The 17565-nt window shown below is 41.0% G+C and overlaps 1 protein-coding gene across 3 annotated transcripts; it reads left to right on the top strand.

Moving 5' to 3' along the window:
* Positions 1-1025: 1025 nt before the first annotated feature.
* LOC125745023 (RBBP8 N-terminal-like protein) lies at positions 1026-15099 on the top strand. Of its 3 annotated transcripts, none has more exons than XM_049017404.1 (15): positions 1026-1142; positions 3526-3666; positions 3971-4013; positions 4143-4241; positions 4400-4512; positions 6875-6950; positions 7081-7250; positions 8036-8091; positions 8292-8386; positions 9330-10113; positions 11093-11198; positions 11293-11351; positions 11915-12035; positions 13129-13199; positions 14537-15099. In XM_049017404.1, exons 2-14 carry the CDS (start codon positions 3600-3602, stop codon positions 13185-13187), a joined length of 1848 nt encoding a protein of 615 aa, XP_048873361.1. In that variant the 5' UTR covers positions 1026-1142; positions 3526-3599; the 3' UTR covers positions 13188-13199; positions 14537-15099. The 3 variants fall into 3 exon arrangements, with proteins under 3 accessions (XP_048873361.1, XP_048873360.1, XP_048873362.1); XM_049017403.1 differs by having other exon boundaries at positions 14532-15099; XM_049017405.1 differs by having other exon boundaries at positions 1027-1142; positions 4146-4241; positions 14532-15099.
* The last annotated feature ends 2466 nt before the right edge of the window (positions 15100-17565 follow it).

Raw genomic sequence — 17565 nt, 5'->3', positions numbered from 1 at the left:
AAGCCACCAAGGGTTTAAGTTAGTCAGGGTTTCTCGGTAGATATCAGTTACACCTTACGAATGGCTGTAAAAACATTGTAATAGCCATGGGATTTTATGCTTGATTTTGCGATTTCCCCATTACATGCTATTCCCCTCCAGGACCCTTACTGCTGGTCAGGGTTGAGGCTCAAGTAAAGGCCCAAGGATCTGTTTAGTCAAATGATGCTTTGGGTGAAATGCTTCCTTCGTGCATAACATTCCTCCAGTGCCGGCCCAGCTTCTACAATCATTTGCAGCTGAGAGAGGGCGTGACAGGATGCTCCAGTGCATTACACACCAGGAACTCACTGCGCTTACTGCAATGCATGGACACATCTGGACAGATATGTTGTGTGATTATGACACATTTAATAATTGTACATGCAAATTATAGCCTATAGACTTGTTTTCAGTATGAAACGCTACACTATTGTCTGACAATGTTTTAGCAAAATCAGAACTGCGCATTTTAATCCATCCATCCATTCATTTTCCAAACCGCTTATCCTGCTGGGTCGCGGGGGCATTTTAATAAATTTTCTAAATTATCAGTAGTATTATGTTCATCATACCTTACAGAAAAAAATGTATCTGTAAAAAGAAGTATTTTTTATTTGAATGTTCATAAATTTTTGTTCCTGCTGCCCAGTCTAAGGTTGGCTCATACAGAGAAGGGGTGAAGGAAGGACAGACGTACAGCACAGAATACAATGCAGGTAACGCTTGCTTTGTCTCTCTATTAGCATTTCATCAAGGACGATATGAGGACTCCATCTGTTTGAGTTGTGTTTTTATTCTCTTCCTTCTTCCCTCCAGTGCTGGCAGATCTGGTTAGTCCAGTCTTGTTAGATTTCTGCAGAACTGGAAAAGCCAGGGTAGTGAAAAGGGTGCCCAGCCAGAACCACATGTTTATGTGCTTTGGAAGGGATCGCTGCTCCAACCAGTTTCACCACAAGTTAGGTGGGACAGAGGGTGTGGGTTGCTTCCCTTTTTCACCTCTCTCTCTCTTTCTCTCTCTCGCTATACCTAGCGTCCGTCTTTCTCTTGACTTCCGCCCTGAAGCTAAAGGAGCTGTGGATTTGCAGGAGCCCAGAAGGCGACAGACCCCACATTCGAGCTCGGTAAGTGCGCTGTCCTCGATACCTTGTACCGTCCAGCACTGGATCTATGGAGGGGAGGGCTTTTCAGATGGGGTGATGAGCCAGGAGGAGGTGAACAGTGAATAACTGATTCATCTGTAGAAGGGGGAAGTTAATGATCTGCAACTTTAAAATTAACTTGTTAACCGTAACGTTTTTAAGGCAAAGAAATTGCATGAAGTTCATAGTTAAGATGTTACCAATTCGAAGGTGACATCTACATGGAGTTATGATACACCAGAATGACAGAAGATGGAGGACATGTCCTTAGTGACCCTGTCATTAACCAGTTGTCTCCCTAATGTCCATTTAGCCCTATTGCTTTTCAGTACTCTGTGTTGACATACTTGATGGTTTCTTAACAGAATGTTTTTACACTTTTTCAATGCACAGGGAGCTTTGTATAGTCCAGAACAGGTAACCATATTGGCAGATCTCATTTGGGCTGCCCTAGCCCCCAGCTGGGTGGATGAGCTGTCTAGGGTCCCACACAGAGCACAGGGGCAGGCTGCAGTGAAAGTGACCTGTGACATGAGCTTGATCTTGGAGTTCCATGATTGATATTTTTTTGTGCACCGTGAAGCCTCACGGAGAACTGCAGGCATGTTGTGACAGTGCGCTCTTCATGTGACTAGTTTGTTTCAGCTTGTTTTCCCACACTCATGTTAGGATACCTGGCACGTATACTTTATTCTCCCCAACTCAGCACTTCCAAACGCATCATGGAAGAAGTCATCTTGGACTTCAATTGACGACCGGATAACGAATGACAGGGATGTTTCACCTAAATTTTTAAATAGCCAATCTGTGCCGTACCAGCATGCCTCCTGCATTATTTGGTTATCCTAGTTTGTATGGGTTAATGAATATCTTGCATCAGATTAGCAATGCCTGTTTTTATTATTTTCCTGTTATACTGATACCTGAGCTGCCTGTGCAACCGGAAGTATGAATTCCGATTCCTTTGGTAATCTGTGTGTCAAAGTTTAGCTTTGTGTGGCTTTTGTACTATTCCTGCAAGTATTTATCATAAGAACAGCACAAACCTCAATGGCAACACTCCCCAGACATCAATGACATGTGAAAGACCTGATATCTTCTCCAAGAATTGCATTTGTGTTGAGGTTCTCCTTTCGAAAAAGGATGTTTAGGGTGGGGGAGAAGCCCACTGCTGCTTTAAAGGGTCTTTCTGTAATTTATTGTGAACATCGGAGGGGGGGGGGGGGGTGGGTGTCCCCCAATATCCACAATGTCTGACACATCACGGGGCCATAGTTCCGTGTCTTTATAACTTTTCCCCTGAGCGAGCCTTGTCAGTATCTGGTTACTTGTCCCCTGGTGAATGGGAGTGCTAGTAAAATGCTGCTGTCCTTGTTCTCTAAAGATACCTACACTTCTCTCCAGTGACAGAGCTGGATAAATCAAAAAATAATGTAAATCCACGACTACAGTTCCTCTGATTCAGCCACCTGATCACGGATCCATCCACAGCTCCTTCCATCGGATGTTGTAACCTGTTCTAACCGGCTGCCTAACTGTCTACAGTCTGTCAGTCAGGCCTCGGGTTGCTAGACGAGCTGGAAGGCTGAAGAACAGGAGTGGGTTAGGGCACAGACATGCCATCTCTTGCTCTGCTCTCCTGCTACAGACTGCTAACATATCCCAACTTGCTGGAAGAGAACAGCTCACATAAAAATGCTTGGTGGCCTGATCCCATTGACACCATGAACCTTGTGATACATGACCATGTTCATAACTGAGAAGCCCCACATTGCATACAAATAGTTTTGTTTTCTACATTGATCACCATTCTTAGAGTTTCTTGTGGTTTCTTGTTACAGAAGTGCTTTCAGCAGGTTGCTGTGTTATTAATCTGGACTCATGGCATTGCTGTAATGGCTGCCATAAAGCATTGTGCAAAGATTTACAGAAGGTGTGCCATAACTATGTGATTTATGTCTTATTCTTCAATGGCAAGTCAGGTGACTAAGCCATGCCACCTATGAATTAGGTCTAGTCACAAAAATATTAAATTGTATGCATAAATCAGCACCCTCTGTGCTGCATCTGGTGAAATGACTGTAGTATCGTATAATAGTATGTTTTGTTTCTTGTTTTGTGTTCCGCATATGTGTAAATTCATGCGGTGTGGGAAGAGATTGAGAGTTTGAAAGTCTGCTCATTCCCGGAGCTTAATACCCACATGCACACACACACACACACACACACACACGCAAATAAGTTATGCCCAAGGCACCTACCTTGAAAATCTTGTAAAGCCAGTTTCAGTCATTCTCAATATCTGAAACGTTTATCCAGTGATTAGCACGCACTAATGCCACCAGAATACTCCTGTATTCCACAGACTCTTCTGCCTGCCTTGTGCCAGTCTGAGGAGATGGTCTTGGCGCCCTGGTAGCCATAGAGGAGCACTCGGACATGACTCAGGAGAACTTTAATGAGCTTCTGCACAGGCTAAAGGTTCTTCATGAGAGAGAGCTTGAAGGTGAGTGACACATGACACCATTGCTCCGCACCGAGGCGTAGCACCTGAAGTGCTCTGTTAAGCCTGTTTGCTGCATTTTTGCCGATTCATAAAGCATCAAAACTTTCAGTCAGATGGCTATATATATGTAATCAAATATATAATAACATAATAACAGCAATAATTTAAAGTAACACGAGGTTGGCATACCACAGAATAACAGATATATGTACAAATATTCAAAAACTACTATACTACATTAACAAAAATTAAAACTGAGATATAAAAAAATAATAATAAAATGAAATTATTTCCTTTTCTCTAGGATGGCAGGAAAGAGTGTTGGAGCTGACCAATCAGAAATGCTGGTGAGAGTTGATGTCATGATTTACAATTCAAGCTAATACCCATTGCTGTAATATGTAATATTTTGGTAATATGCATGGATGGGGCCTGGCAAGGAAGATGAAAATAATTACCAGTGCTGTGCCCCTAAGCAGCGATACAAAACGGATGGAAGAACTGTTCAACAAGAACCAACAGTTACGAGAGCAACAGAGGGTCCTAACTGAAAACATTAAGCAACTGGAGAATAGGTGTGTGTATTTCTGATAATGACAATTTATAACCATGAATTCAGTCGCAATCAATAGCGACGTGCCGTTAATCACTTCATGTATCAAGTCGTGCAAGCCTTTTGTTCCATGTGACCCATCTTGACCTCTGTGTTTGGTCTCTGCTGTTCCTTCCCTAGACTACGAGCAGGTCTGTGTGACCGGTGCACAGTCACACAGGATGTAGCCAAGCGGAAGCAGCAAGAGTACGAGAGCTCACAGATTCAGAGCCTCCAACACATCACTGTCATGGGTACTTCCTGTAACCATACCTGTCACTCGCCGTTCATCCTGCACTAATCTTTTGAGGGTTACAGTGGGCTCACATTGTTGTAGTGTACTTTCATTGATTGGAGGGCAAGTCGTACACTCTTCAAGCATTGGGGAACAATTATCTACTGTTTCAGAAATGTGGGTGGGTAATTGGCTAAAACCGACCAACAGTTGAGAATGCTAGGTGGCCTGTAACTGATGTTTTCCTTACTGTGAATGGATCTTTACGTTTTGCTTTATTATTCAGCATATTGCTAGGGTTATGACTCATATTTGGGGTTGTGACCGAAAAAAGGGGACTAAATCATTTTAATGATGCAAATGATTGCTTATAAATCAGCTATCTTGAGAAATTTATCAAACATTCTATAACTGAAGAGGTTTCTTCATTTGGAAGCAATCATTACCTAATTTGCATAAAACTGATCAATTAGCTTTAGATGATCCCCAAAACATTTGAGCCGATAAAATGACCGTTTTACTTGTTGATTCCTTTCTGAACAATGAGTAGAATGTACCTGCATTTTGCATACTCGATTTCAGCATTTTTTTTTTATGTGATTTTGGTTTCTCTGTGTTGATAGGGGGTTGTACTGCATATTCTGTAGGTTGTTTTCAGCACTGATACTGAATGTTACCTGGATGACAACATAGGTGCCACAATTTTAAAACTCTACAAAATAGATGCAATTACATGGAGGTACATCAAAAATGTTGAGGCAAACATCGAGACTAATTGTATGTCATGTGATAGTAGATGTCACCCTGTTGAAATGTTACTGTTGTGGAATTGCAGTCCAGCATGGAATGTGGTTTCTTATCACAAAGACATTCTTGTTCTTCTTATGACCTTCAACTCTCACAGATCAGCTAGTATCTAGCAGAGGTTACTGAGGAACGCCATTTTATTTTTCCTCAAACGTCGCAGCACAAACGTAATGATATTGCAATACTATATTATTTCAAGGCTTTACTAATATTTCTCTCCGTCTGCATCCGATCCTCCGTAATTCGAAGGTACTCTTCTACAAGTTTTTTTTAGCAAAGCTTTGCATGATAAACGCATAGCTAGATTTTGCAAGGCATTGCATCAAGGGTTGATGCTGCACTTGTTAAACAGGTATGACCTGAAGGGACAGAAATTATTAAGAGCAAGAACAATTATAATGAACGAACAATAAGATGATTTGGATCATTTGAAGTGATTCAGAATGGGGGGTGGCATGGTGGTGCAGTGGTTAGCACTGTTGCTTTACACCTCTGGGACCTGGGTTCGAGTCTCCGCCGGGGTCACATGTGTGTGGAGTTTGCATGTTCTCCCCATGTCGTCGTGGGGTTTCCTCTGGGTACTGCGGTACAGTCCAAAAACATGCTGAGGCTAATTGGAGTTGCTACATTGCCCGTAGGTGTGCATGTGTGAGTGAATGATGTGTGAATGTGCCCTGCGATGGGCTGGCCCCCCATCCTGGGTTGCTCCCTGCCTCATGCCAATTGCCTCCAGGATAGGCTCCGGACCCCCCGCGACACAGTAGGATAAGCAGTTTGGAAAATGGATGGATGAATGATTCAGAATGACCCACAACATCACCTTCGCATATAAAGTATATTAGAGCAGTAGTTCTCAACCTTTTTTGCACCGTGACTCAATTTTTACCATGCCAACTCAGTTGCAACCTTATGTCTAGCATAGGTTTAAATTCACACAATGATCAAGCACACAGTGGTCTCCACAATTTATGCCAATCAATGCCTATTGCACAAATCTGATTGGATGGGCCAGTGAATTTTAAATTAAGCACCTGTGGTTTGGCATCTTGGATTGGTTGAGTGTTCATTAGTTTTGCGCTAAGCATTTTTAGACCCAAGATCCATTTATATAGGTTAATTCTAGGATTGTGACTGGGAAATCTGATCGTGGATCAGCATAGAAGCTTGCTGGTTTTAAAATGCTTCCATTTCCAACTCTGTCTCATGACCAATTCAGAACTTGTGGGTTGGGAATCGCTGTATTAGACATTCCAAAACACTACATCGTCAAGTTACTTCCATGAACAAACAATAGTTGCATTTTTACTGAAAATCTTGTTAGACTGAATGAACTGTTAAAATGAAAACTGAAATGGCTCAAATTGACCCACAACATTCCGGAAGGGTTTAGTAATAAAGTCAGGAGGTTGGGGATGGGATCTATGTTCTCAGAAAGCCCGCCTTTAACTGACGTTCCAGGAACTGGGTGTCATACACGCATGTAGGGATGACAAGCAATCCTGCTCCTGCCTTATGCCAAATCTACTCCAGTATTTGAGATGTAACCTTCAGTGCAACTTTGTGTTTTTTCACAGCAAGTGAAATGAGTACATTAAGAAAGGAGAATAAGAGGCTGCAGGAAGAAGTGAAGGCCCTGCGAGGCAAGATCGAGTGAGTCTCATCTATGTTCTCTTTAATCACACCGAAGCACTGGGAGGAGTGCCTGCTAATGAACGGCACAGAGCCAGTGATGACGTTGGTGGGCATCGAAAGTAAATGCTCTGCGTACTTTTGGTTTGAGGGGCCAGAATGGTCACAGCTCCCAAGGTCCCGCCACAGAGGTTGGCGAGTCACCGGATCCTGCCACAACAGCCATGAAGAGCTGCAAGCAGTCTCCAACGAGCGGCTGCACATCGGGGCTTCCCACTGCAAAGAGCAGTGCTGACTGTCACGGCTCCCTCACTGCTGAGGGTGAGACACAGCTGATCAACTAATCAGCAATCTTCCTAACTAGTTTTATATAAAGGGCCAATCAAAAGTCTGGGCACGCCCACTGAAAATAATTTGTTTTTCGACAAGATAATGACCTTAGGTTATGTAGTAAGTATTATATTGTGAAAAAGGAAAGAGATGGAGTGCTGCGACAGGTGACCTGACCCTCAGTATCCCCTGACCTAAAACCTCTACAGCTGATTTGGGATGAGTTGGATCGAAGAGTAAGAGCAAAGTAGCTAATTTATGCCCAGGACCTAAGGAGACTCTTTCAGATCTGTTGGAGAAGCATTCCAGGTGGAAAAATCTAGAAGCTGGCTGAAGAATGTCGAGAGTCTGCCATGCTGTCGTGGACATGAAAGGGGGTTATTTTGAAGAGTCTAAATTTTGAGAAAATTCTGAGATGCTAAACGCTTTTCTTGGTCGTTTGCGATATTTGATAAGTATTATTTCATTGCCTAAAGGGCGAATGATATAGCTAAAACAGACACAAATACATTAAAATCAGGTGTGTCCAGACTATTGACTGGATTATAGATACCTGTAGATAGATACATATATGGATGGACAGACTGACAGACAGACAGACAGACAGACAGACAGACAGACAGACAGATAGATAGATAGATAGATAGATAGATAGATAGATAGATAGATAGATAGATAGATAGATAGATAGATAGATAGATAGATAGATAGATGTGAATTTTTCCTAGGTATCTTATTCCATTTCTTAATTAACTTATTTTTCTGGAATTTTGCAGAAAAGCTCCCAGGATACAGACTTCCACAAAACTGGAATATGCAAGACACTTACGATGTAAATATAAATATCATTTGGTCACGATGATATAGCGGGTGGCAGAGCTGCTCTGTGTAGCACTGTTGTTCCGCATTGCCAGGGCTGTGGGATTGAATTATGCCTCCTTTGCGCCTGTCATGCTGTGTCATAGAGTGTGTGTGTGCATATTATCGACAAAGCGAAAGCATCCATCCTCACTTGTATCTCTCTTCTTACAGGTTTCCAGCAAGGTCCTGGCTAACAGTTCTCCCATCTCCCCAGGAAGAAGGGCTGAGACCATTACTTCCCGGGGCAATTTAATAGAGCGGAAGAGGTGAGAAGAGTTTAATAATGTGGGAAATAAAGTTAGGAATGAGGTAACCAGGGGCATAGGAATTGGTGGTGGGAGGGGTGGGCATGTGTAACCCTAGTGATGAAGCCTCATGAACCATTCTCTGTACTTTCTAACCCCATTAGGTGGTGCATTTTGTTCAAAAAAAAAGCCTCAAAGTGCTCCCCAAAGCAAACCAAGAGCACCATCTAGTGGAGTCAGAAAATACAGCAAATGGTTCATGAGGCTTCATTTGGCCACCTCCAGTATCCCCCCCCCCTGCCAATAAATAGACCTAATAAATTATTCATCTGTGTCCTAAACAATATCAAACTATCTTCTATACCATTGGAGGTGACGTGATCACAGAAGATTGTGAAAGCAGAATCAATAATGAATGTGGAGGCAAAAGAGGAAATATAAAAAACTTACCGAATACCCAAAATAAAGCATTTGATTTTTTTAAATGTCATATTCATCTATCTATCTATCCATTCATCTCCTAACCACTTTCCCTGGTCAGGATCGTAGGTAAAAATACGCTACTGATATTGTTATGTCGATGGGTGAGGACAGCAAGATAACTCTTCGCAATTCACCCCCATTTGGGAACTTTATTTGGGCTACAGGCAAGTACAGGATGTGAGACAGCCAACATGAACAGGGGATAATGACTGAACTGGGAAACACCGGACAGGTAGTGAAGGAGGGTGCAGGATAACCAACAGCGCCATCTGCTGTCCCTAACAGGGATAGGACAGAACATGCCAGAGGAGATCATGTCAGATATATATTTATAAATTATAAGGGCTGGTCAGTGATGTTCACGTTGACATCGTTGCACTACTTTTCCCCCATCTACGTATTTCCCTGTCACGCTTCTGGTTTCTTGATCTCTCCCTCTTTCTTCTCTTCTCATCCCTGTCCTTCTCCTCTTTCATTCCAGATCGCACAGCACAGAAGCTGCGGAATCCCTCCATTCACCCACCTCCCCCCTGCTCATCTTTAAGCGTCTCCACCAATCCGCTGCTTCCCCCTCGTCTTCCTCACTTTCTCCTTCCCCAGCCTGGGACGAGAAGCCTGTCATGTATCCTTCACCTGGACCGGTGCTTTACCGGCCAAGACCCATCAAGAAAGCCCGCATCTCATTCCCATGGCTCCACACAGACCACCAGGAATGGGCAGCCCTGGCTCCCCCGACAACCTTCCTGGACAACAACAGGAAGCCAGTGGAGAAAGAGTGGCCCCTGACAGAGGGCTCAGAAAACAACCATCAGTTTAAGAGAAGGGCACCTGGGCTGGTTCCTGGATGCACTGTACCTCACAGAGAGGGAAAGACATTCACTGAGGAGCGGAAAGACAGAGGAAGAGACAGTAATGCGGCTTCTCCGCAGATGAAGGGTGGTGCAGGTCAAGCAGCAAGGAGCTCAGAGGACAGTTTGGCAGATGTTGCCGGGGATACGCCCCTTGACCTCTCTGATCCTGGGCGATTTAAGCCTGCCAATGAGCCAAAAGGCCTCAAATCCAGTCCTCCTCCCAAAGCGGAAGATACCGGAACACCAGAGGGAAACAACAAAAGTGCACAAATAAAAACGCCCCCACACACTCAGGCATCCCCTCATGCAGCTCCTTCTTCTGCAGCTACTGCTAGCCCCCCTCCGTCAGGCCTGTCTGTCCCCACCAGCCCCCAGCCAGGACAAGGGCAAAATGTCAGTGGACGGGACCCACAGGTACATCCCAAACACACTTAAATACATCTCTCCCTGCTTCTGTAAGCACCAGATCACCAGAGGTGGACATTTCAGGTCCAAAAAGTAAAAATCTAAACCAATATTTTGTTTCAACCAATCAGTTGAGTTCTCTGTGACTGTGAGTCTTCATGCTCAACCGGTTGGTTGAAACAAAATATTGGTTTAGATTTTTACTTTCTGGACCTGAAATGTCCACCTCTGCAGATACAGGAGTTACAGAAGCCGTCATACACATATACCCCTAATCTCAAAAGATCTGACAGTCCATGAAAACACTCTCACACCCACACTTAAAGCTGATCGGTTATATCATAGCACTGTGTATTTATGTGCCATGTACCCTATTGGTAGCTTGATGAGTAGCATTGTAGCTTCATGTCTCCGATTGTGGATTTGATTATGATTCTGACTGAGTTTGCATGACTTTCGAGGCAGGTTTCGCTAACAGTTCTAGTTGATTAAGTCACGCCACTGCAAAATGGGTAAGAAATTAGCTGATTGCATTGTGTGTCTGTTGTGCCCTGAGATGGTCTGACAAACTCCCTCATGACAGATAGGATAAATGTACAGTATTTCTACAACTGAATAAGTGAGGAATAAAATAATAATCTAAATGCATCTAACATGAATAAAAAGTGGTTAAAGAAATATACATTTTGCCCTTTAGATCAGTGTTTCTCAACCCGATCCCAGGGGGCCCCCAGACAGTTGTTGGGAACTGAGAGGGAGTAGAAACATGAACTGTTTAGAGACCACTGAGGACCGGACTCAGAAACTCTGATCTAGATTATCATGAAGATAATGACACGCGTGTTACAGAACTCCTTAGAACACATGTGAATATTTCATGGTGGTTGTCTGAGTCCTGGAAAAGTACGTGACGCTTCCCGCCAAGTTTCTTGATGACTATGTCTTTAAATATGCAGCCATGTTTTCATCCAAAGAGGTTTAATTCCAGGAACAAGATGAGGTCTCCATAAAAAAGGAAGACGACCTGGATTTCCAGCGACTGACAAATGCCGAAAAAAAGAAAGTTCCTGTTCTCACTATCTCCCTCCGTCCAGGTAAATACCACTGTTATACACTGTACAGTGCACCAAATGAATATGTTACTAAGGGAACTTTTAAAGTCACATGTATTTCTTACTTTTTTGCCAGTTGTGGTTCTGGAGGCACTGAAACATGGGCTGGAGACTCGGGAATCATGTAACCAGCAAGTATGTTTTCTGTAGTGAAGAGTCAATTTAGAAAACTCTGCATATTAACAATGTCGACTTTTAACTAGGGCTGTCAAAATGAACATGTTAATTGTGTGATTAATTTTAAATAATTAGTGCATTAAAATAAATTAATGCAATTAACAACATCATTGCGCAATGCATTATGGAGCAACCATATAGACCATATAAATGAATGCAAGAGACATTTGTTTGTGCTGTTGTCATTCATGTTACATTTGAAATATCCATCCTTTGTGATTATTCTACATTAATTTCATGATTGATTTTACCTTTAAAATGAATTATAACAAGCTTTAGTCTTAAGAATAAAAACCATTTTTTAATTGTGAATAATCACAATTAATTCGTAACACAATGTGCAATTAATTAGTTAAGTCTTTTAAATCATTAGACAGCCCTACTATTTACATGATATTAATATGATATTTAAATTTTTGTTTGGAAATGAGGTTTGTACATTGGGAATGTGTTAAACATGGAGAATGTATGCCAAGCACACTGAGAGGTGTTTTCTGTTCTTTTGTTGCTGCTCTCCGCAGATACCGATGGCTGTTAGTAAAGAACAAAAGCAAGAGGAAGTGCTGGTGGGAGACCCAACCTCTACTGCAACAGCTCAGAATGGCCAGGAGAAGAGGAGAGGGCATGCTGCAGGGAGAGATGGTGAGTTAATTCCTCATTTGTCCACCTACCAGTCCTACATTGCTGCTTTAACCCAGTGCTTTACTATTAGGGGTCTTGACCAGGGGTGCCGTAAATGGAAGGGGGAGGGGGGGGTGCAAGTTCAGTGGCCCTAAAAAGATGCAATATAATTAGATAGGGCTGGGTTGGAGACTCAGTATGATATGTTATCATGGGCCCCAAAATCTTCAGGTAACAAGTAATGTGCCTGACCCCTCTAATAGGCAACAGGGAACCAGGAACCAGAAAAGCAGGAACCCATTCATTCTACTTCTTGACACGGTCACTGTGTCCAGGCAAATGTCAAGCATTCACATGTCATTATACCTGCAGGGGGCAGTATGGCAGCCACCAGCAAATATAGGTGCAGCATGATATTTATGCAGTACAGTACAGTAAAGTATAGTATAGTACAGTGTAATGTAGTATTGGGTAGTGCTTGCATAAAAAAGGGATCATTGGCTAAAGTTATTTTTATTTATTTTAATACTACATAGAATATTCTTAAGTCTTCATTGTTTAAATGATATGAATAATAATGACCATTAATGCTATTAATACATTAATTATAAGGAAAACAATTAATTTACAATTTGATAAACTAAGAGCCCCAGCTGACAGTTGTGCCACTGCAGTTGATTTCATGATTTCTCTTGAGAAATTAGTAAATCACCAGGGAAAGTTGGTAGCTGGCTATACAGTCAGTATCCAATCATGTGGCAACATTTTTAAGTCACTTATTCCAGGGAATCAGATAGTGGCTGTGTAAACTTTGCATAGATTCATGCCTTTATATGGCCTGAGTACGAACAGGACATGCGCTGAAACTTGACACATAGATGAGAGTATATATCCACCCAATGCTGTGGAATATGTTTCTGTATTTATTTTATATACCTATATAATAGTAATTGAATGCTCTAATTAACATTTGTGGGAGGTGTGAGTGAGTTGTATGTGTAATATAATAGATATTGGATAGGAGTTATTTATTTGTGGCATGTATTTTGCCACTTTGCTATCATTTTTATGTTTCGTAATGGCTGCATGTGATTTCATGCCTGTGACTTATTAGCCGCAAAAGAGCAGAGAGCTAAGGCACCCATCTCTCAAGACACCACGGACACCGTGTGAAACTACGCTCAGGTGAGCCAGCAAGTCGAGTTCCTGTCTCTTTCTGAAGCTTGAAACGTTCCCCACTGACTGAAATAGCAGTTTGGACCAGTAGAGGGCAATCCGTCCCGAATGCCTTCCGAAGTGGGAAACAAGGCACTCGGCTTTCCTGGTTCAGATTGTGAGAACTATATTCATCGAGCGAGTAATTAGTATCAGAAACTGTTTAGTCATGTAAAGTAGCAATAATGATGTGGAGTGTCTCAGGTCTGGATGACAAACGGGACTGTGAGACACTGGGACCGGCATGAGAACATTAAACAGGGAAGGACTCCCTGAAAAATGGGAATGATGTGCTGACAAGAAAATGAAAAAAATAAAAATAACCAGGACACTGATCCATCAGGATCCACTCAGGGTTGAGTAGGGGATGCAATTACAGGGGAAGAGTTTATCGGTCTGGGGCTGGAACCAGTGGGTATCATTGTTTTTGGGGCAGAAAACATGAATTTGCATGAACAGAGCTAAATGCGGCACAGCTGGAGCTGACGGACAAAAATAACCACTGTCCCTCCCAAGAAGCCCAGAGGGCTCAACACCCTCCCTTGTATTGCATTCGTAATACAGTTCAAGATTCAAGATGTTTTATTGTCCATGTGCAACAAATGCACTGGAATGTTTACGCGTTCAGCCACACCCAGTACGAAAACAACAGTACAGAAATTCATAAATAACAAGCAATAAACAACAGACACCGAAAAGTGCATAGCTATGTCATACACAGAAAAGAGCAAAAGTGACAGTTATATTGCAAGAAATGGGGACCAAATGTGGGGAAGAGCTGAAGCTCAGCATAGAACCTATAAGAATTCAGCCAGATCTCACAACATTTCACAGGTACAATTAGACTTACATTCTGTAACTATTTCTAAATGACTCTATGCTCTGCCAATTAGGGCAGCATGTTGAGTTAATCACATGGGTTCATATTCCAGTGATTCCAATTTAAGGATGTGTCTTTCTTTAGTACCTCTCATTTAGGAGCTGAACATTTCTCAACAATTTATCCAGCCAAATATCAACTTGATTAAATTATCATTGATATCATTGGTAAAATTGTAAAGTGAATAATGGTGTCAATTAAGAAATTCGACACAATATTTCGTTCATTTTTTACTATAGTATTTGCCATAAAGAATTTATATTTTCAGTTCCACTTGTATGCTGACTTATCCAGTACAAGACCACAGTGAGCTAAGATCCCAGGAAGCAGAGGACATGGGAAGACTCAGGACTGGACAGCAATGTATCAGAGCACACGAATGCATACAATTCATAATTGCTTTTTTTTTCTTTCTTTTGAAGCACAGGAAGAAACCTGCATGAACACGGTGAAAACAAACACAGAACCAGAGATGGGGTTTCAGGAGGTAGATTCTTTCACCTTTGAACAGTGGTCACTTGACTCTATCTAGAACCAATGGACACTGTTGGTTGGACTGCAGCTGAATCTCTAACAGGCAAACGGCCAAAGAAGCAGAACGTTGAGCTGATATGAATACAGGTGGATGCTACACCTGTTTTGGAACCTCTGGATTTCCCAGTTAATTAATCAAAAATTTGAACATGGTAAATAAACACACCTCTCCTAAAGACTCCAGCCACAAAGATCTGTAGATTGACCTTTGGTGAAGCTTAGGGAATGCTGACAAGAAGTAGCATCATCCTTTCCTCATATAAGCAAGTGTGAAAATTTCCTTTTCTTCCTCCGTTACTATTTTTACTTTAAGGTTTCGTTATTTCTGAAATCAATGCAATTTCCCAAAGACTATTTTCGTCAGCAAAATGCACTGCCTGTAATATAATAAAACCAGATATGTGTTTTCCCTTCCTCTTTTGGCTTTCAGAAATAAAGATCTGTATCAAGAGTGAACTTTCCCCTTGTAGTGGGATGTTGGTGGGTGTGAAAAAGCTCAGACGAGCTCACACCTTGAAAGAAGGTCAATCGGTCACTCATTAGACAGCATATAATAGGGGCAGTTCCATGCATAGATCTGAATAAAAATATTCGGTGACAGATAATAGGGAATTTGCAGAAAGAAGGAATGGGTGCAAATTCTTTTTGGTTTATGGGACATTTTACTGAGGAAATCAATAAAGAAAAATTCAAACAGCAACCAAACCTGCAAGAACCGGCACAGACTGCTTATAATCACTCAAAGTAGGAAGAAACTGAGAAACCAACAATATTGTATATTATAAATAAAATATTCCCGTCTTGTTTATTATGAAAAAAGATACATTCGTTTAGTTTTTCATTGCAATTTATCTTTTTAAAGCTAAGCATATTGTTTATTAATAATTGCTTTATATTCCAGACGTACATAAGTTACAAAACAAATAACGAATGGTATACGTTAAAATATAATGAAACCTATTGAAGAGGTACAACGTAGCTTCAAGATTCTGAGCTCAAATCGGGCGTTGCTTTTCTTTCTACATTTTGTGTCAGTCAGATGGCCGAGATTCTTTATGATGTTATCTTCACCATCTAATATATTAATTTCTGTCCCCAGATTAAAAAAAATATATATATTTTTTTTTTATTAAAAGGAGGCTTAATAATAAGCTTATAGGATTGTTTTTCATAAAACTGTAGGCCTCACATTTTAAATAGTTTTCTTTAGTGTTAAAAAGAATTTCATTTGACGGATCCTTTTGACTGAACAATGTGCTTGGATTCTGTGTGAAGAGGACCTTGTGGTGTGAAGAGGTAATGTGATGTCACTGCTTAAGACACTGCCTGTGTTGAAATATGTCTTGTGAAAAACAAGTAACAGCAGAACAAGAGGAAAACTTTCCTTGATTTCAAAATAGATTATGTAACAGGATATCGATAGTCATTTTGCAATAGCAACATAATGCCTTCATTCATATCCACAGCGTTAGAAAAAAATGGAGTCTAGGGAAGACCAAGATTTTTCTAATGTTGGATCTTTACTCAAAGCAACATTCACAACAGGCAACACTTCACAGTAACACTTATATGTCTGGGTATTTTCACCAGAGCAAATGAAGCTGAGTACCATTCAGCAGGTTCCCTGAACCAAAAGGTATCAATGAAAGTGGGACAATGTAGAGTGTGTGGGGGTTCTTATAATACCCTTGACCTGGGCACTTAAACCAAATTACTCCAGTCATACATACATTCATATACACATTTCAAATTATATATTAGTATTAAGAATTTACCTTTTAGATCAATAAAGTAAATTTAATTAATGTAATTACACTGATAACTTTGACCTTCTACAGGCAATGAGTACACAGTTATACATTGTCATGTTCAGTTATCTGGATGAATACATAATCCAAAATTTAAATGCATATTTTACATTTCATTTAAAAACTGGTTTAAAATGTTTTGTTTTGGATAAGCAAATGACTTACTGCAATATGTACTTATATGTGATATTTACTACTACTATTCTTGAAACATACTCCTTCGGGACAAAGTAACTCTGCTCTTTCTCTTTAAATTAACCTTTACATTAACACAATGATATCAATTTTAAATCACAGTGATCACAATTACCAATGGCAATTACAAATGCATTCTTACCTTGAAATTCACTACTTTAGGTTTTAAATCAGGCTTTGTTCTGAATGTTGTTTATTTTAATCTGGCTTTAGATGAAAATACTTTCCCACGCAGCCTGGGTTTGATACAAAAATGGCAGAAATGATTCAACCGGCCATATTACACGCTGATAGTGTCTCTTTAGACTTCCTTTTTTCTTGCGTGTCATTTGCATGTGTTGCAAAGCTACCTCTGCAGTTTAAATGCAGAACAGAATCACTAACATCTCTGTTCGTAGAAAGATTCAGAGAGACATACAAAAATATTCTGGAAACACAGATGCGCCACTTATTCCTGAAGCATTTTTTTACAATCGATTTTATTTGGACTAAGACGCTAATCGACTCACTCCTTTTGCTCATGCGCAACAGGAGGTGAAGTTTAGCTGTAACTGTGTCTGGCCCCCACAGTCCTCCAGCAAGTGCTAACCAACAAGGGCAAGTGTAAAGAGGAAGCCGGCAGTTCATTTTGTGAAGCTGACAAAAGATTAATCAACCCTGAGAGAGACCATTCAACTGATGATCAATTCTGTTTAATCCATTGTTCACAGCAAATGACAGTAAAAATGTTTTTATATATAACTGTAATTGTCTCCGCATAGGCCAGGAGAGTGTTGAGTAAGCCTTGGTCAACTAAACATTTTGCATTATTTTTCTGATACGTTTCAGCACTTTTGCATTATATATCAACATGCGTATTGTGTAAACATTAACAGACAACATATTCCATCCAACAGTCATAAATTGGCAAAAAAAATGC

The sequence above is a fragment of the Brienomyrus brachyistius genome, chromosome 6 (genome assembly GCF_023856365.1).
Source record: "Brienomyrus brachyistius isolate T26 chromosome 6, BBRACH_0.4, whole genome shotgun sequence".
Classification (NCBI taxonomy): Eukaryota; Metazoa; Chordata; class Actinopteri; order Osteoglossiformes; family Mormyridae; genus Brienomyrus; species Brienomyrus brachyistius.
The sequence above is the reverse complement of the archived record's forward strand: the minus strand, read 5'-3'. Positions and strand labels throughout refer to the sequence as shown.